At 40.2% G+C, this 20,961-nt stretch overlaps 1 protein-coding gene and 1 long non-coding RNA gene across 9 annotated transcripts in view; one reads left to right on the forward strand and one right to left on the reverse strand.

Annotated features, from left to right (window-relative positions):
- TXNDC8 (thioredoxin domain containing 8) overlaps positions 1–20,961 on the reverse strand; it is a 36,871-nt gene that overhangs the window by 4,242 nt on the left and 11,668 nt on the right. For 4 of the 7 annotated variants that reach the window (XM_017859244.1, XM_017859248.1, XM_017859246.1 and 1 more), the window contains one exon: positions 20,290–20,355. In XM_017859244.1, coding sequence (XP_017714733.1) covers positions 20,290–20,355 — 66 coding nt within the window. Of the gene's footprint in view, positions 1–8,276; positions 8,548–16,939; positions 18,466–20,289; positions 20,356–20,961 lie in introns of those variants that run through there. The other 3 variants (XM_017859245.1, XM_017859247.1, XM_017859243.1) reach the window with 3 other exon arrangements.
- Positions 3,203–8,494, forward strand: LOC108519952 (uncharacterized). Of its 2 annotated transcripts, none has more exons than XR_001882776.1 (3): positions 3,203–3,346; positions 6,916–7,071; positions 8,423–8,494. It is a non-coding gene; the product is annotated as an uncharacterized LOC108519952 (long non-coding RNA). The 2 variants fall into 2 exon arrangements; XR_001882775.1 differs by lacking the exon at positions 8,423–8,494 and adding an exon at positions 7,530–7,557.

A 20,961-nucleotide genomic window follows, 5' to 3' on the forward strand; every position in this document is an offset into this window, starting at 1 on the left:
TCCTTCCTTCCTTCCTTCCTTCCTTCCTTCCTTCCTTCTTTCTTTTTCTTCCTTTCTTCTTCTTCTTTCTTTTTTGACAGTCTCTGTCACCCAGTTTGGAGTGCCACAATCTCAGCTCACTGCAACCTCAGCTCACTGCAACTTCAGCTCACTGAAACCTCCGCCTCCTGGGTTCAAGCGATTCTCCCACCTCAGCCTCCCGCCACCACTCCTGGTTAATTTTTATGTTTTAGTAGAGATGGGGTTTCACCATGTTGGCCAGGCTGGTCTCAAACTCCTGACCTCAAGTGATCTGCTCATCTCAGCCTCCCAAGGTGCTGGGATTACAGGCATGAGCCACCATGCCCGGCCTGCATATATTTTCAATTTATACTCTACCAGCAGAGGATGAGTGTTCGAGCTCTAGCTCTGCATCCTTGATGACACTTGATATTGCCAGTCTTTTCCATGTTAACAATTCTGGTGGCTTTAGGTGACAAGTTTGCTATCAAATTCCATATGTTTTACCTTGGTCAGCTTTCACCTGACTTTAACAATGGCTATATAACTTGTGTCTTTTGGTCTCCAGTCTTGTGCCACTTAGGTCCTTTCTCATCCCTGAAGCTCAAAACCACAAATCCAGGCATTCCATCCTTCTTTATAAACATCTTCAGTTTTTCCCCATCACCATACAATCCAAGCTTCTTCCAAGATCTCCCTAATTTTGTCCTGTCTCCCTCCCCATTGCTCCTTGCCATAAACCCTGAGCTCAGATCCATTTGTTCATTTAACAAATACTTAATAAGTGCCTACTATGAGCCACACTTACTGTGAACAAAACTGACAAAATCCTCTCGTGAGCTCCTCTGCTAGTGAAAACTTTTTCCTGTTGTTGTGTTATTATTCAAAGAATTCCTGACATATACCCATGTTATTTTATAACACTGCTTCCTATCATCTTTTCTCACTTCCTAATCTTAACCATCCCTCAAGATGGTTTAAGTAACTCATGGAGCCTTCCTTGAACCTTTTCTGTGTGATCCCATAGTACTCCGGGCATCCCAGTATTAACGACTTTTTGTCATCTTTCTTTCCCACTACACCAAGGATGAAGACTGTACCTGAAATTTTCCTCCATATATTATTTCTTTATGTATTTTAGAGATGAGGTCTCGCTCTGTCACCCAGGCTGGAGTGCAGTGATGCGATCATAGTTCACTGCAGTCTTGAGCCCCAGGGCTCAAGTGATCCTCCCACCTCAGCCTCCTAAATAGCTAGGACTACAAGCATGCACCAATACACTGGCTTTTTTTTTTTTTTTAATTTGTTGTAAAATTTAAAGGTCTTGGCTTGGTGTGGTAGCTCATGCCTATAATCCCAGCACTTTGCGAGGCCGAGATGGGCAGATCACAAGGTCAGGAGATTGAGACCATCCTGGTGAACACGGTGAAACCCCATCTCTACTAAAAATATAAAAAATTAGCCAGGCATGGTGGCAGGCACCTGTAGTCCCAGCTACTCAGGAGGCTGAGGCAGGAAAATGGCGTGAACCCGGGAGGCAGAGCTTGCAGTGAGCCGAGATTGCACCACTGCACTCCAGCCTGGGCAACAGAGCGAGACTCAGTCTCAGAAAAAAAAAAAAAAAAAAAAATTTTAAAGGTCTTGCTGTGTTACCTATGCTGGTCTCAAACTCTTGGCCTCAAAAGATCCTCCTGCTTCCCCTCCCACAGTGCTGCGTTTAAAGGCATAAATCACTGTGCCTGGCTTTATTGTTTTAGTATCTAATCTAGTAGATACTTTACACAGAGTGTACACCTTACACAGAGTAGGTGTACCATTGATGACTGTAAGCCTGTGTTGAGCTAAGTTTCAGCAACTAGGTATTACCTGACTTATTCTATCTTTATCTTGTTGCCAAAGAGAAACGTTACATTCATGTCTCCCTATCCAGCACTGGGCTTTGCATATAGGAACTTAATAGATGGAATTAATGGATAAGGAGCAACTTACTGATAAGAGCTTATTTCACCGATAGCTTTCTTTTGAAGAGAGATGTATGCAAGGCAAATAATTTAATTTCTGCCCGAAGTGTTGTGAGAGGAAAATAAATAAATCTTGGGGTTCCCAAATCACTAAGCTAAAGGGAAGAGTCAAGCTGGTGACTGCTTAGGGAAAACCTGCCTCCCATTCTCTTCAAAGTCATCTCTCCACTCACTGAGATAAATGCATATCTGATTGCTTCCTTTGGAAAGGCTAATCAGAAGCTCAAAATAATGCAACCATTTGTCTTTTATCTACCTATGACCTCAAAGCCCCCTCCCCGCTTCAAGTTGTCCTGCCTTTCCAGACCAAACCAATGTTCATCTTATATATGTTGATTGATGTCTCATATCTCCCTAAAATGTATAAAACCAAGCTGTGCTGTAACCACCTTGGGCACATATCATCAGGACCTCCTGAGGCTGTGTCATGGGCACATGTTCTGAACCTTGGCAAAATAAACTTTCTAAATTAACTGAGACCTATCTCAGATGTTTGGGGTTCACATTTGGCAACCACAAAGGGATTCTGAGTGGAGGTACCCCTGACCTTTGGCAAATCTCCTATTGGTGCTTGATACCAGCATGAGCTAACTTTATGGCTCAAACCAATAGGACAATTTGCTGAGGCCTGGGAGCACCCCACTCCAGAGAATCCCCAATCTCCCAACATCTGGTCAAGATCTAAAGTTTATTTTGCTGTACAACTCCCTCTTTTGGAGTTTTACTTGTTTCCAACAAGGAGGGCAAGATTTCCTGCTTTCATGATGATGGAAGGCAGTGATCCTGAGTCTGAGGTTGCTCCCAATAAGGTAGGAGACCACCCCTCATATCATCTTATGTCCAATTTCTGCCTCCAAAGAAAGAAGAGTAAAAACTAAAAGGCAGAAATGAAATCTACGGGCAGACAGCCTGGCACCACACTCTGGGCCTGGTGGTTAAAGACGGACTCCTGACCTCATTGGTTCTGTTATCTATAGATTACAGACATTGCATAGAAATGCACTGTGAAAATCCCTATCTTGTTTTGTTCCGATCTAATTACTGGTGCCTGCAGCCCCAGTCACGTACCCTGTGCTTGCTCAATCGATCATGACCCTCTCACACGCATCCCCTTAGAGTTGTGAGCCCTTAAAAGGGACAGGAATTGCTTACTCGGGGAGCTTGGCTCTTGAGACAGGAGTCTTGCCGATGCCCTCGGCCAAATAAACCCCTTTCTTCTTTAACTCAGTGTCTGAGGAGTTTTATCTGCCACTCATCCTGCTATACCAACAGGAAAGACAAGTTTGATTTTTTTCCTGCTTCTTTAGCCCAAGACCCAACCCTAGGTGAGTAGCTGAATTTGGGTTTTGTCTTGGCTAAAGTTAACAACCAACTGATCTTAATTTCTCCTTACCATTAGTGTGCTCAGAGATCACATTGTTGTTTTGTTGCTGTTGTTTGTTCTTTTCTTTCTCCCATCAGATTTGACCTACTCTACCTGACTTGGTCAAATCTGAGTGAGAATTCCAAATTATGGGTAACAAGGCCTCTCTAATTTGGCTAAAATTCCTCACAGCTGCAAAAGCGGGAAAATAAAACAGAAAACCATGCACTTGGTTTCTGTGTTTGCTTCCTGTCTTTTAAAAAAAAAAAGGTTCTTTCATTTACTTTTCTTCTACCACATACCTCCTTCCTCTTTGCCACCTGCAGTACTAAAAAAATCTAGAGAAGGCTTCTAATGATTTGAACCTCTTTAAAGAATTCAGAACGAAGGTGCCACTCACCCCTTTTGAGGTGTTCTGTTTTCTTCATGGAGTTTCAAGAGTCATGGGCATTCTTCTTAGGTCTAAAGCTCTATTTTCCTGTATTGCATGACCCCACCTCTTTGACTTTGTGGGTACCGGAGATGACCTTGTGCTGTGAGAGGTTTTGACCTTGGCGTGTGTAATGGCAAACGAGAACTACAAAGTTAGGGATGGCTGAGCACAGTTTATAGGAAGTGGTCTTGGCTGTTATTTTATTTTTTCTCCTAGGCAGTTGTTGTTTAAGGATCCTAATTCTAGTTCAGATATGCATTGTAAAGGATCTTCTCCATTGCTTTTTCTCTGAAAATTAATCTTGATTTGGCTTGTCTGTGTGTATTTGGATAAGAGACTGAATATTCTTAGCTCTGAAGAGAAACAATATTTGCTCCTTCCAGCTGAAAGGTGCCCCCGGGTGACCGAGGCCTTGACCGAGGTGTCTGGGGGCTTGACCTCCCCACAATGTGCAGCAACCTTACAGGAAAATCCCTAACAAAAATTAATTTTATTCATTTATTTGAGATGGAGTCTTGCTCTGTCAGCCAGGTTGGAGTGCAGTGGCATGATCTCAGCTCACTGCAACCTCTGCCTCCCATGTTCAGGCAATTCTCCTGCCTCCGCCTCCTAAATAGCTGGAATTACAGGCATGCACCACCATGCCTGGCTAATTTTTGTATTTTTAGTAGAGACAGAGTTTTACCATGTTGACCAGGCTGGGCTTGAACGCCTGACCTCAGGTGATCTGCGCATCTCGACCTCCCAAGGTGCTGGGAGTACAGGCATGAGCCACTGCTCCTGGCCCAAAAATTAATTTTAAAAAAGGCTCATCCAGGAAACACATGTAAGGGCTGATTACCCAGTGTTTGAGCCCTCTCAGAGATAATAGACCTCTGGAGAGAGAAACTGAGGCATGTATGAGGGTAGAAACAACTCAGTGGTGACACACTGTGGAGTCCTGCTTACAAGCAACACACACAAAAACTCATCACACAAAAACTCTAGGCCACAGCTCAGTTCCTTTTATTAAGAAAAAGAAGTGGAAAACCAATAATCTAAGAATGAGAAGAAAATAAGAGAATGACTCGCCTTTCAAGTACTACGTAGGTTTTATGGCACCTCTACTTGCCAGAATTTATGTGAAATGGAAGTAATATGGTCTTTGTGTACATTCACATTAAGGGAAAAAGAGTCCTAGGGTCCATCTGCAAACTATAGAGTTCCTAAGTTATAGGATCTTTGTGTGTGTGTGTGTGTGTGTGTGTGTGTGTGTGGGTGGGTGGGTGTATTGGAAAGCCCTGTATAATTTCTATAATTTTTTGCTTAATTGGTAATTAAATCCATTTTAATTTCCCTCTAGCACATCAGACATTTTCTCTCCATACTTTATGACGTAAATTTTGCTGATTTTCACCTGAGTTGTTTCCTTTACTATGCAAATTTAAGGCGATTTAGCTGACAATTGTCTAGGGTAGTGAAACAGGTTATCAAGAATTTGAAAGTCTAAGATAGGGAAAAAAAGGGTCTTTATGAATCTACAAGATGTACTTCTATTGGCATGCCTAATACATCTATGTATTTATGTGTTATGTTCCACAATGTTTCATTCATGAAAAAATATAAAAGAGCTCTAACTAATTGGCTTAAGAAAATAAAAGTGCTTGAATCAAATACTTTATCAGGAAAAAATAAAAGACTAGTCAAATGCTTTTTCAAGTTTATGTAACTTCAGTAAAATCTTTAATAAATAAGCCAGCTTTAAAATTATTGGAAAATATTAGAAATGTCTTAAGAATTGCCAGCATACATTTTTGTTTGCATTTATTAATCAAGCAATTTCATACTTATCCCTGCTAAACACTGTAAGGTGTCAAAAGTTGGCATAGGGGTTACAAAACTATAAACCCAGACCAAAACAGAATGATCTTTGCTTGTATAATTTTTAATAAATAAGACATTGATCTTGGTTTAATGAAAATAGTTACATCTTCAATTTAGTAACTTCTAATATTTTGGCTTCAGGCAGTCTAGTCCACAGGCAGTAAGGTTTGTTTTAGGAAAGGACTGTTATCTTTGTTTCAAAGCTAAACTATAAACTAAGTTCCTCCCAAAGTTAGTTCGGCCTCTGCCCAGGAATGAACAAAGACAACTTGGAGGTTAGAAGCACGATAGATTCAGTTAGGTCAGATCTTTTTCCCTGTCTCAGTTATAATTTTGCAATGGTTGTTCCATAACTTTAAATGATGACTATTGCAGTTTACATAAATAATCTAGGTAAATGATTAAAATAATTAGGTAAATACAATGGGAAAAATACTTGTAGACAAACTCATCATAATTTAGAATCTAAAGTTATATTAAATTAAATAATAGATATTTCATTATTTGGGTATTTTCAATAAAATATGTTGTAGGAAAACATTCTTTCTTAAAGAAAAGAAGTGTGTCCTTTTAAAAGGTGAACAAATTTTGTCTAATTCAAAGCTTATTTAAAGATTATGTATAAAACAAGGTAAAAGAAACCAGGAAGTAAGAGCGATATAAAGAAAGTTACAAAAATAAAGACACATATATATATATACACATACACACACACATCTGTATATATATGTGTGTGTGTATATATGTGTGTGTGTGTGTGTGTATGTATATATATATATGGATATAGTAACCTAATTTAACATTTTTTCTTAGATGAAATTTCACTCTTGTTGCTCAGGCTGGAGTGCAATGGTGCTATCTTGGCTCACCGCAACCTCTGCCTCCCAGGTTCAAGCAATTCTCAGGGAGAGGTGAAATATTCATGAATATCAAGCAGAACAGGAGTTATCTGCATGGACTGAACTAAAAAAAAAAACAAAAAAACTGAAGTAATATTTTTGACTTTTTCTTAAAATGTTGCTCATCCTTTGTGTTGTTTTAAGGTGTCAAGGAAACTTTTGCTCTATTGACAGCTTTTAACAATTTAGTATACTCCTATGAACAACATTTGGAGCATATTTGTTTTTCTCTACCTGATTTCTCCAGAATTTGAAAACTATTTGTGAATATTCTTAACTTATTGGCAATACAGTTATGGCATAAGTGCAATAAGAACCTGTTTTCATTTGTAACAGGACACAATTGGAGAAAGTGGTTATTTTACAAAGGCTTTGGAATGGTGTGCTTCCCCTTAAGGAATCAAATTTGACTTATGGAAACAATAAAAGTCCCTTGGGAAAACTGGCCTCATACCTTGCCTACACAGTTCCTGTACAGGATTACTGACCTGTGTAAGTAAAGAATGTCACTTTCTGACAGACCCAGGAGCCCCAAATTTATCTTGGAACCTCAAGAAGAGAGGAATTCCCCCAACCCATAGGCATTTGATGGTACAAATCCATCCATGGCTGGGCTCAGCTTTTAAAAAGTCTTATCTGAGATTCTTTCTATGCAACAAAGTTCCATCAAAGTCAATTTAAAAGCCTATGTAAAAAAAATTATTCTTGCTGCACTGTATACAAATACTCAGTCCAAGTATAATAAAGCAAATCAGTTCTATCATGATTCGTCTTTAGTAAAAATGGGAACCTGGAGAGAGAAAATTATGTTTCAAAAAATATAGTACGATTGTTGTTAGATTCTAGTCTTCCCTAATGTTTTTCCATTTATACTATTTTCTGCAGTTTGGACTGAATTCTAACTTCTGTTGGCTACAATTCTTTTTATTTTGTTTTGTTTTGTTTTTCAGACAGAGTCTCGCTGTTGCCCAAGCTGGAGTTCAGTGGCATGATCTTGCAGTCTCAGCTCACTGCAACCTCTGCCTCCCAGATTCAAGCGATTCTACTACCTCAACCTCCCAAGTAGCTGGGATTAGAGGTGCCTGCCCCCTCATCCAGCTAATTTTTGTATTTTGGGTAGAGACAGGGTTTCACCATATTGGCCAAGCTGGTCTCAAACTCCTGACCTCAGGTGATCTGCTCACTTTGGCCTCCCAAAGTGCTGGGATTACAGGTGTGAGCCACCATGCCTGGCCCTACAAGTCTTCAAAATAATGTTTCAATTTTTTTCTTATCTTTTCCCCCCATTTTTCCTAATTTGGAGTCACTGAAAACTAAGCTGTGCTTTTTTAAAGCCCTGCAAACTGAAGCTAGACAATTTAAACTTTAGAAGAAAATAACAGCAATCTATTTACATACATAAGCCACTTTCTGAAGTCCATGTGTGGACTTCAGAGTCATGTGACTTAGGCTGGACACAGTGGCTCACACCTGTAATCCCAGCACTTTGCGAGGCTGAGGTGGGCAGATCACCTGAGGTTAGGAATTCGAGACCAGCCTGGCCAACATGGCGAAACCCTGTCTCTACTAAAAATACAAAAATTAGCTGGGTGTGGTGGCACATGCCTGTAATCCCAGCTACTTGGGAGGCTGAGGCAGGAGTATCACTTGTACCCGGGAGGTGGAGGTTGCAGTGAGCTGAAACCGTGCCACTGCACTCCAGCCTGGGTGACAACAAAACTCCGTCTCAAAACAAACAACCAACCAACCAAAATGGAGTAATATGGCCTATACACATTTTCCAGGATTGTTCTTCTCTTTGTTGTTGTTCTTCTCCCTTCTTCCCCCTATTTTCTTTTCATAGGATGTGAGACTTCACAAGCTGCTAAAAATAAACTTTCCTAATAACTTGGTACCTACCTGTCCAGCAGTAAACCATCCCAGCCATGAGAGATCAGACGAAACCTGAGACCAGAGACTCATTTTCTTCTAAAATGATTTCTCCAAAAGATTTTTAAATAAGAAAGGGGGTAAATGTGAAAGGAAAATACATCTTGGAACCCCCAAATCACTAAGCTAAAGGGAAAAGTCAAGCTGGGAACTGCTTAGGGGCAAACTGCCTCCCATTCTATTCAAAGTCACCCCTCTGCTCACTGAGATAAATGCATATCTGATTGTCTCCTTTGGAGAGGCTAATCAGAAATTCAAATAATGCAACCATTTGTCTTTTATCTGCCTATGACCTGGAAGCCACCTCCCCACTTTGAGTTGTCCTGCCTTTCTGGACCGAACCAATATTCATCTTACATATGTTGATTGATGTCTCATGTCTCCCTAAAATGTATAAAACCAAGCTGTGCTCTGACCACCTGGGCACATGTCATCAGGAACTCCTGAGACTGTGTCACAGGTGGGCATCCTCAAACTTGGCAAAATAAACTTCCTAAATTAACTGAGACGTGTCTCAGATATTCAGGGCTCACATTGTTTTCTCATTTTATTCTGATGCCGGGTTATGCCTCTCAAAGGCATGCTCCACTCTGAAGTATTAAGGCAGCGAGTTTACTTCTCTCTCCTCACTTCTCACGCACAAGCCTAGTAGTAACTGCTAATGAAAATTATAAGCTCTGGTTTGCTGAGACCAAGAGAATGGGGTGTGGTTGTCCATACATAATAGAACCAGCTAAGCTCAGTGATCAGTTTTTAAGTCTTTTATTATGAACATTTTCAAACATCCACAAAAATAAAATAATAAAGTAAACCCTCCTATCCCCTGCATTTGCCCAGAGGCAGGTTTCTTTTTTTTTTTTTTTTTTTTTTTTTTTTGGGGGGTTTTTTTTTTTTTATTTTTTTTTTTTTTTTGTGAGATGGAATTTTGCTCTTGTTGCTCAGGCTGGACTGCAATGGCATGATCTTGCCTCCCTGCAACCTCCGCCTGCTGGGTTCAAGTGATTCTCCTGCCTCAGTCTCCCAAGTAGCTGGGATTACAGGCACCCGCCACCATGCCCAGCTAATTTTTGTATTTTTAGTAGAGACGGGGTTTTGCCATGTTGGCCAAGCTGGTCTCGAATTTTTTGTGAGATGGAATTTTGCTCTTGTTGCTCAGGCTGGACTGCAATGGCATGATCTTGCCTCCCTGCAACCTCCGCCTGCTGGGTTCAAGTGATTCTCCTGCCTCAGTCTCCCAAGTAGCTGGGATTACAAGCACCCGCCACCATGCCCAGCTAATTTTGTATTTTAGTAGAGACGGGGTTTTGCCATGTTGGCCAGGCTGGTCTCGAACTCCTGACCTCAGATGATCCACCCGCCTCAGCCTCCCAAAGTGCTGGGATTACAGGCGTGAGCCACTGCACCCGGCCCAGGGGCAATTTTTTTAATGCCAAAGACATTGATCACCTACAAAAATTCTAGTATTGCTGCTGCAAAATGTGAAGGGGCTGGAGACAGTGGTCCCCTCCTCACAAATGGACTTCTGAGAGTACCAATTAGACTTTAGAGTCTGACTAATGACACACTCAAAGGATAATTGTAACAAAATACCTTGGCCAGTTGATACGCAATTTTGGTTTTGATCCTCCTGCCTCAGCCTGCCAAGTAGCTGGGACTACAGAATCCTGCCACTATGCAGGGTTTTTTTTGGCGGTGGGGAGGGGGTTGGGAGGGCAGGCTGTAGAAGTGTATGTACAATATAATTTTTTTTTTTTTTGAGACAGAGTCTTGCTCTGTCACTCAGGCTGGAGTGCAGTGGTACGATCTTGGCTCACTGCAACCTCCGCCTCCTGGGTCCAAGTGATTCTCCTGCCTCAGACTCCTGAGTAGCTGGGATTATAGATATATGCCACAACACTTGTCTATTTTTTTTTTGTATTTTTAGAAGAGATGAGGTTTCACCATGTTGGCTAGGCTGGTCTCGAACACCTGACCTCAAGTGATCTGCCTGCCTTAGCCTCCCAAAGTGCTGAGATTATAGGTGTAAGCCATTGTGCCTGGCCTGTACAATGTAATTTTATAATTTGTAATGATATTCTCTGTTTTTTGAAAGAGGAGTTTATTAAAGCATTAAATGGTATGAATAAGATGCAAAGGATATGTCTAATAAAATTTTTTAAAATTCCTCTACCTTCTGTGGAGAGATGGGTGACGTTAATTACTGTTTGATCCTATCTGGGTCCCTTTCTCTGACTCCTCCCCACCCATCTGTTCCCCAGAGCCAGCTGCATCACGTTGCAGGTATTTGGACACTTCCCCTTTGACTTTCACAAGACTCAAGGCAGGCTTTGCAACTGCAAGGGGCTTGATTAAAGTTTTTGGAGGAACCAAATAAAAATCAAGCAAGCAGCTTGAATTTATATGCACTTGGATTCAAGAACAAGAGCCTATAAGAACAATGTTAATTTTTTTCCTTATCTATACTGGCCTCCTCCTCAACTTGTTCTAATAGTGCGACATCAGAAAAATACAAATTTACTTTCATTTTCTTGTAGCTGATTTAGAAACTCTGCTTACAGATCTGATTCTTTGAGCATTGGTGGCATAAATAATGCAAGAGTGCTTTCTTCTGTGTTAGGGGTTGACAAGCTTTTTTTGTGAAGGGTCAGATAATACCAGTTTTAGGCTTTGCAGGCCATTTGGTCTGTGTTGCAACTACTCAAACTTGCTGTTGTGACGCTAAAGCAGCTAGTGACAATTCATAAACAAATGGGCATGGCTGTGTTCCAGTGAAAGCTTATTTACAAAAACAAGTGGAGGGTCAGATTTGTCCCTCAGAATGTTCACTGACTTTTTTTTTTTTTTTTTGCACTTTTTTTTTCTTTTTATCATACTTTAAGTTCTCGGGTACATGTGCACAATGTGCAGGTTTGTTACATAGGTATACATGTGCCATGCTGGTTTGCTGCACCCATCAACTTGTCATTTACATTAGGTATTTCTCCTAATGCTAACCCTCCCCACTCCCCAACCCCTGACAAGCCCCGGTGTGTGATATTCCTCGCCCTGTGTCCATGTGTTCTCACTGTTCAACTCCCCAACTCTTATTCTGTGCCATCAACTGAAGTTGTTGAGGCTTCATGCAACTGCCTAAGAGCCAGGTACTCAGTACAATGTGGCTTTCTGTGGAAGGGCAAAAGCGTGTGCATCTAATGTCGTGGGAATTCACCTCAAGCTACACCTTGAACAGGGAAACTGATTTTGGACTCTGGCCAGAGTCGATGTCATTTTTCCCGTTACTGGAAGTGTGAGGCGAAACTTTATTCTCAGGGATAAACGTGGTTTGGGGGCCATTCCCTTCAATGGCTCATATACTTGTTCTCATGTTTCCACGGGAAAATCTGCTCAAATGCTCAGTATTGAGAAAATATGCCTGTTTCCTATATCCCTTCACTTACTTCTCCCCACATTTAGAGGTGAGCTTATCTGTTAAGCTGACACAAAGGAATGAACTTGTGCCTATCCTCTCTCCTTTTGGGGATGCTCTGCTCAAGGGACAGGTATGCTCTCTTCCCACTGTCTTTCTGCACAACACATGGGAAGTGGGCCCTAAACCTGCCCAGATAGATCTGGAAAGCCATCATACTCTATCCTCACGTTTGGGGCTTGACAGTTGTGCAAAGCAACAATACCTCTTTTACCTGCACAGGTAAGTTTCTTCTTTGTAGCCCCAGATTCTCCCACAGGTGGGCCGACTTAACATCTAGGCTTTAAGGGAATAGTAGGGAGTCTGTTGACATAGATCCCAGTCACATTCTTCAGTGAGCTCAGTGTAGAGGCATCGTGACTACTTATAATAAAGGTGATATTGTGATTAGCCACATGACTCCTTGGGAGAAAAAAGTTAATGCAGCAGGTCTGGTTGTTTTCTTCTTGCGTGTCTCCAAGAGGACTATGTTTGACCCTTCACCACCACCCCCAGAAATTTGGCACTGCAAGTGTTCTTTGTGTTAGTGATTGATGACTTTGTTGTATATTCCTGGAGGGATGGACCATGCCATGCTGGCATGTCAACTTACTTTGCATACACATCAATATTGATGCTATGCCCCTGGTTTTATTGTTGGGGTTCTGAGTTTCTATTGCCATGTCCTGTTGTGTAGCAGTGGTTGCACAAGATATGTGTGTGTGACAACTACTCCCCTATTTCCACAAAGAGCTCAAAGTGGTGTCCCTAAGTAGGGCCATACCACATAGGTACCTGAAGTTCATTGCTAGAGAGAGGGCATTCCTACGTGTCTGACAAGGAAAGACATCAGAAGCCTCTGCTGGACCTATCTGGACTCCATCAATGCATATCTTTTTTTTTTCTTTTTTTTCTGCTGCTTTTACTCTGTATTCTTTGCTGTACTAAATCTTAGCTATGAATGTAACTTGTGGTTGGGTCTTGTAAGTCCTTCTGGTGAATCACCAAACAAATCACTCCTATATTTCAGCAACTTAAAATTCAGAGGAGAAGAACAGGGTATGGTCTGGGGTAAAAAATTTAAGGGGTAGCTGCCAAAAACTCAGTAATCAAGATAAATATTATTTTAATAAGTATTATATGAAAGTATTAAAACCCAATGCAAAACATCCATGATGAACAAAATATCAAAATCTTAAATATCAAAAATTTAAATAATGGTAAGATTTAATCATACACTTGTCATATCCTGACTTGCTTGCTGCACCCTAATCCCTATCCAGGGGAAGAGACACACATGAGACTTTCAAATTATCAAATTGTCAAAGCAGAGAGCAGCATGTTTAGCAATGGTACCAAAGGTTGCTAGATGTTTCTAAGTAGCTACTACACTTTGCCCACTTTTGTTCCATCTCACTTAGTTCTTGCCTCCCTCCAGTCAGTCTCTACCAGTGCATCAGCTGTTTATGGAGCTGATAGGAACCCCTTTTAGGGATCTGCACCCTTCAGAGTCCTGTACGTGAGACGTTTCTTTTTTTTTCTCATGCAGAACATCTCTGTGTGTAACATAGTCCTTGACAGGTTAAATATCATTGGGTAGGCAACTCCTGAATGCTAAGATGACTTAGCTTAAATGGATGTCGTAGTTATTCAAAGAGCCTTAGAGGTCTCTCATGAACTTTATTTCTAAATTTCTATTTATTTATACATTTTCAAAGAGATGGGTGTGCACAGCTAGATCCTGGGACTCTAATGATAGCTACATCTTCTAGTATTTACCAAATCCAGTGCTAGGCACTTTAGATACAATATCACAAATTTTCCCAACAGTCGTTTAAAGATAGGTGGTGTCCCCATTTCACAGAAAAGGAAACTAAGCCTGAAGGTGGTTATGATACATTGTCACTAATAAGAGGCAGACCTGGGGCTCAATCTGCAGTTGTCTGACTCTATAGATGCCAAAATCTTGCTAAAGATGCTCTTTTGGGACATGGATCAAACACTGTGTTTTATGAAGTTGAACAAAGAGAATTTGGGAACGTGATTCTCCAGGCACCAACATCTTCCTCAAAAGTATCATTTCACCTTAATGTCCCTACTTGGCCCTTGAAGACACGGAGGGTGTGACCCTTGCTTCCAGTTCTTTGCTGTACTAAATCTTAGCCATAAATATAACTTGTAGTTGGGTCTTGTAAGTCCTTCTGGTGAATCACCAAACAAATCACTCCTATATTTCAACAACTTAAAATTCAGAGGAGAAGAACAGGGTAGGTACTGGGGAAAAAATTTACTAGCATACCATGGTATCACCTACTTGAGACTCTTTTAATTCCTGTACCTACTTTAAGGAGTGTGCTGTTGAAATGACTTTCATAATCTCAGCAAGAACCCTGCAGTTCATAAACATAAGGGCACAAGCTTCCTCCCACTTTATGTGATAGCTCAGTCTAGCAGATGGGTTTTTCTGAATTATTCATTTGTGACTAACTTGTTTAGTAGCATCTATGTATCATATCCCATCTCTCTTATGAGTGAACCTAAGTGCTTTGGGAAACTATTTTATTCTATAATCAAAGAATGAAAGATGGAGTCAACTTTTGATGGCTGGCTTATATTTAAGCAGTTGCCCCAAACTTGCTATTTCTTGATTTCTCTGTCCCTACTCCGTAGACATACACCAGCCATGAGTGATGTAGTTTGACTGTGTCCCCATCCAAATCTCATCTTGAATTGTAGCTCCCGTAATTCCCATGTGTCATGCGAGAGACCCGGTGGGAGGTAATTGAATCATGCAGGTGGGTCTTTCCTATGCTATTCTCGTGATAGTGAATAAGTCTTATGAGAGTCCGATGGTTTTATAAAAGGGAGTTCCCCTGCACACACCCTCTTGCCTGCCATCATATAAGGCATCCCTTTGCTTCCCCTTTGCCTTCCACCATGATTGTGAGGCCTCCCTGGCCATGTGGAGCTGTGAATCAATTAAACCTCTTTCCTTTATAAATTACCTAGTCTCAGATATGTCTTTATTAGCAGCATGAGAACAGATTAATACAATGGGTCTACAACCAAAGTTATTCACTTTGAGGACCCATTGATAGGCTTCAGAGGGTCACTGAATATCCTAGTATTAGCTGCACATTTTAGTTTATGTGCCTATGTTCTTTTGTCTGGATGGAGACAGTTCATAGCCTTTATTAGATTTTAAGAGGGTCTATAAATCCAATTTATGAACAACTTACAAGATTATACAATTTAATATTCTGGTTACAAAAACCAGACAAAGTTTTGGGTCCCTCATCTGGAAGAAACCACAGGAATGATCTTATTCACCACAATTAATCTTCCTGAAACATGGTGTGATGTCCTAGATAAAAACACTAAGGAGTACAGCAGGAAGGAACAAGCTCCCACGTTATTTATTACGTGAAATTTGCTTAGGCTCTTCTTTGCCCTAGAACTATGACATAACTTCAGCCACTGCTTATATTGCATCCCTGCCAGATGTTCAATCTCTGCATGAAAACTTCAGCAACCAGGGAATGCCCATCATCTGCCATGGTCCTAGGTCATTGTATATAGCTTCATTTGTTTTAGTTTTTTCAAGTTCTATTTTATTGATGTTTTATATACTTTGAAAATAATTGAAATGAGCTAGAATCAAGGGCAAGAAAAAATAATGAAACCATTCAAGGATGTTGCAGTGTGGGGTGGCTGATAGGGAGTGCCAGGAAACTGATGGAAAGGGAGATTACTGTGTTTGAGCAGAGGAGGCAAGCCTGAGATTCTTGGCAGCAATGGCAAAAAGAGAAGTGCAAGGGATTGCCTAATTTTTCTGATCCAACGAAGAGAAGAGAGCCATGTTTTCAAGGGAGGTGAGTATTCTCCTAACTGTTGTGTTCTGGGAGAAATTATCGTAAAGCTTTTTATACAATGTACATTTAAAAGGGTATAATGAACAAGTGGCTTTTTGCCAGATGTTTTACCAGAAATGTAAGACATTTCTTGTAAGAAGCCTTAATAGGAACTGGACTCTAGGTTTTATTTTTTAAAATAATAAAATACACACAGTACTTAACTGCTTCAATAAGTCAGTTTTCAGTTGTGCTGTCCCAGATAAAAGAGAGGAGCACATTTATGGAGGTGCTCCTCAAAAAAATGGGTTTGATTTTTCTTGACCCATCAGGAAAACAGTGGATGTTCAGGGACACCTTCCTAGTCAGTTCTATGAAAAATAAAATAAAATAAAATGTATAGGAATATGTCTTTTTGGCTGGCTATCCAAACCTGGCTTCTCTGGTTCTAGTGACTTTCCTTGCAGGTCACTGTGAGGTAGGACCAGGGGAGAGTTTCAGAGGTGTCATGACATAACTGCAGCTCTGGAGGCAATGCGGAAGTGGGGACCTCACTGACCCTGACAGTGCTGCTCAGATACCAAATCCTGCAGGCTGAGTCACAAGAGGTAAACGATTTGTAATACTCTCTCTTTAGGATCTCCTCCTCATTTTTGTGTCTTTTGCATAGAAAATTGATATTCTTTGTCAAATGGAGTCAGTATTACAAATTTTTCTGGAGGTTTTCTAATGATATCTAAATTGATCCAGGTATGAGTCTGTCAAAGATATGACTACAATGTACACAACGTTTAGAAGTAGACTCATTTATATAATGTGACATAAATGGTCCAAGTTTCTTTTTTTTTTCAAACTTCATAACCAGGATGATAAGTTACTAATATTCAATGAGAAATTGAATCCTCAATAAAACTTCTTTAGATATGAGTATCCACATTATAATCAGAGGCTTGTTGGGTGACCCTGGAATTAGAATATGGAAGTGTAAATCATCTTAATGACAGTGCCAGCCATTCAGTTCAATTTGTTTTCTAATAGCTGCCTGGCAGAAAATTCAGATTTGAGATCTTTAGTGATCTCTGCAATGCAGGATCTATCAATTCAAAAGAGATATGTATCCATTAGAGACCAGTTAAGATATAATTGTTTATAAGTATCTTCTCTCCCCAGCTTATTGAGGGCACTTCCATCTCCATACAGAATTGAGACCAAGCAGGGCCATGCCCTTCCTCAAAAGCATAGCTTGGATTGGTTCAAGAGCTTAGACACATAATCAGTTGAGAACTCAGTCTTGTGTCATCATAGAATGGAGTAAAAACTGTTGAGTGGCAGCAGCCACCAAACAATATCAGTAGCAGAAGGAATAAAACCAGAAAATTATACTGAACTGGAGAGAAACTTGCCCTGAATCAGACTGGTACCAGGACAGAATCAGGAGGTGAGGCTGAGCTGGCAGTGGGATGCAGGGAAAAAACAGAAGCATTAATTCATTAATTCATTAATTCATTCACTCATTCATCACACACATGGTGAGTATTTTCTATCCACTTGGGATTCTTCTAGACACTGAGCTTTCAAATCAGACATGACCTCCTTCAGGTGCTTGGACTAGTATGAGAAAAATACATCAAGATCTGAGTTAAACAGAGAACGGCTTGGAGCAGTAGATTGGGTCAAAATTATGGAGAAACTTGAATGCCAGCCTTAAATACAATGGTTTAGCCTTGATTATATAGGCAATGGAGGGGGAGGGCATCATAAGGGATGCTGCACAGGGAGCTGTGCACAAATCTGGAGACAAGAACAGAGCTATGGTGCTAAGTTGAGGGTAAGGAGAGGGCATTGCAATTGTCTCAGTAAAAAAGTATTTATAGCTGGAACTTGAAGTAGGAATGACATTGCTAAAGGATAGAGGTAGAATGGGAAATGGATTGAACCAAAAAGATAGGTATCCAAAATGGATATATTTGACTATTAACAGGAGGCAAGCCAGAGGAGAGCATAGGGAGGGATGAGAGATAAAGTCAAAAGAGAAGAAAGTTTCTGGAATATAGAAGCTCATTAGTTAATGGTACTTCTGTGTAACAAAGGAATCAAGAATTGAGAAATGGCTATTTAAATTAGGTGCGGGGAGATCCTTGGTGACTTTAGGAGGACAAATAGATAGATGAGGGAATGAGTGGAAAATGAGAATTAGAAACTGTAAATATATTCTACTCTTTTTAACAATTACACCATGAAATGAAGGAGAGTAGCCTGGGAGAACACCAGATACATTCATCAGAATTTTTTTGGTTGCAAGTGACAGAGAAACCAACCCAGAGTTTATATAGCTGAAGAATCTACGGGGATAGTGTAGGCTTCAGGCACGGATAGATTCAGGGTGCAGTCAATGCTATTAGTACCTCTTGGCTTGACTCTGTTTTCTTCTATGTAGTAGATTCATTTTCAGGTTTTATATGGTGACAAGCTGTTTGCTTCGGACTCATATCTTCCCAAATTCAAATCCAGTGATACCAAAAGAGAAGGTTATTTACCTAGCTGCTTAAGCAAAGTCCTGAAATTAGCTCTGATTTGACTTGGATTGGCTTGACTGGAGTCAAGGGTCCATTTCTGATGGGGATGGAGTTCACTGGTTGGTGAAGGCCTGGAGATGGAGCCCTAAGGAAGCACACGGGATAAGAATAGGAAAGGGAGTGGTTCCTGGGAGGAAAATCAGAGTACTATTAATAGAGAATGGATGCTGGGTGCCAAAAAGAGGTGTCTAAACTCCAAGTTTTAAAGAGAGTAGCTGATGGATAGAGGCCTGAAGCGGAAGGTAGGGAACGCAATCAAGCTGCATGGATGAAACTGATTTTGAAAGGAGGAAGCATTCTCATTTCTGAGATGGGAGTGAAGGAGAATATAATAAAAGATGGTATGTAGACAATTGGACATCTAAGTCAGGTAAGTTGAGGGAGCATATGTTAAATAACTTTAGTTGTCAAGTAAAAATCCAATTGAGGGAATGTGTAGTGTTATTTAAAAAAATAATTTAAATATATTGCACTAGCTATATTACAGAAAATACTTAGACATTGAAGATAAAATTCTGCAGCTAGCATATCCAATGTTTTCATTCTTTACACTGCAGACATAATCTTTACAAAGCTTAAGCATGAATTTTGCTTTAAATTATTCTTTATAACTTTTTTTTACTTGCATCCTATTTCATGGAGTAGATGTATCAGAATTCACTTAATCTTTTTACTTAAAGACATTGAGATTGCTTTCCTTTTTTAAAATTAGATATAGTGCTACAAATATTATTATATACTTAGCTGTTTTTTTTTTCCTTGAGGTATTTCTGTAGCAAAAGTTCCCAGGAATGGGGTAATTGTGTAAAATGGAATAAACGTTTTGTGTCTCCTACATATGTTTGCAAAATCACCTTTTGAAAAGTATGGAAAATTGCCAGTGGCCCTGGCCATATAAGAAAATACTACTTTCCACCAGGCGCGGTGGCACGTGCCTGTAATCCCAGCACTTTGGGAGGCCAAGGTGGATCACTTGAGGCCAGGAGTTTGAGACCAGCCTGGCCAACATGGTACAAAACTTAGCTGGACGTGGTGGTTCTTGCCTGTAATCCCAACTACTCAGGAGGCTGAAGTAGGAAAATAGCCTGAACCCAGGAGGTGGAGGTTGCAGTGAGCTGAGATCGCGAGATCATGCCACTGTTCTCCAGCCTGGGTGACCTTGCAAGACTCTGTCCCCCACCAACCCTGCCAAAAAAAGAACAAAGTGCTAGTTTCATAACTTGCTGAGTGTTTTAGACATTTTATTCCATTAATATTTTTAAGATAACTAACATAACACAGTAAGCATTTAATGCCAGGGTGGGTCTAAACACCTGTCATGTTAATTCATTTAATTATCACACCAACCCTATGAGGGGAAAATTTATTATGATCCATATATAAATAGGGAATCTAAGATATAAACAGATTAAATACACTACTCACGGCCCTACAGTGGGAAGTGCTAGAAGCAGTATGTGAACCATGGGAAACTGAATCCCGAGCCTGTGTGCTCAACCACTGGGCAATATTGCTTTGTGATAGCTTTTGGTTAGCATTTTCTCAAATGTTGTTTACAACTTGTATACATTTGTGTGAGAATTTCAGAATGTCTTTCTCTGAAAGATTCTTTCTTGATGGTTTTGCCCCAGTGTAGAGATAGCAGTGGGAAAATACTTATGGACTTGGATACCTCAGATGGTCCGAATGGGGAGATTTATTAATAAGTCATACATGTTTTAACCCTTTGTAAAGTTGTATGTAAAGTTGTTGTATGTAAAGTACAACATACTTATATGCAAATAATTATATTGCTAAGCATTAAAAATAAATGTAGTTATTTCATCCACCTAGGATAGCCAGGCTTTGTTGAGGGGTTCTGATGGTTCTATAATCTAACTCAACCCTGCTGGTTACCATGGAAGCATACCTTCTGGCTTTTCTTGAACATCTGAAATGTGGGTATTATTTTGATGTGACAAGTTTCAGCGAGCTCCTGGGAAAGCAAAGAAATGGCATGAAGTTATGGTATTTCTGTCCTCTCCCTGTACTAAGCATGTTATTTGGTAACTTCTCAGGAGGCATGTCTAAAATTCCAAGGACACCTGACACTTTACAGACTCTACTGCTGTGAACTTTCTAACATTCCTCCAGGAATGTCACAATGATTGACATGAAATGATTGATAGAAAATGGTTGTTACAGCATTCCTGGGCTTTTTCATCTCATAGAACCAGGAGGTGGGTAAGAGATGGAGGCCACAACAGAATAGATGCTCAATAACAAAATGAGGTGCATTTGAAGGACCTTGTGAAAGAGTACAGAGGGGCCCCAGTGGAACTCAATATCAGAAGAGCTTACTGCAAAAATAGAAAAGAGTAAACAAATCTTTATAACTCTACTTGAAATGTGGAATGCATCCTGATCTACCATTTTAAGTAAGGCTTATACGTGTCTTTCTTTTAAGTCCTTCACTGCCCATCTTTGTGAAAGATTTGGAGCCAAAATATGAAAAAATATGCCAGAATCCCAATTGTTTTAATCTATTCCAAACTACTTTCAAATGTTTTTGTTTTTCTTGTTTAGGAGTCAAAAGAAAATT

This window comes from Rhinopithecus bieti, unplaced genomic scaffold (assembly GCF_001698545.2).
Source record: "Rhinopithecus bieti isolate Rb0 unplaced genomic scaffold, ASM169854v2 scaffold_47444, whole genome shotgun sequence".
NCBI classification, from domain to species: Eukaryota; Metazoa; Chordata; class Mammalia; order Primates; family Cercopithecidae; genus Rhinopithecus; species Rhinopithecus bieti.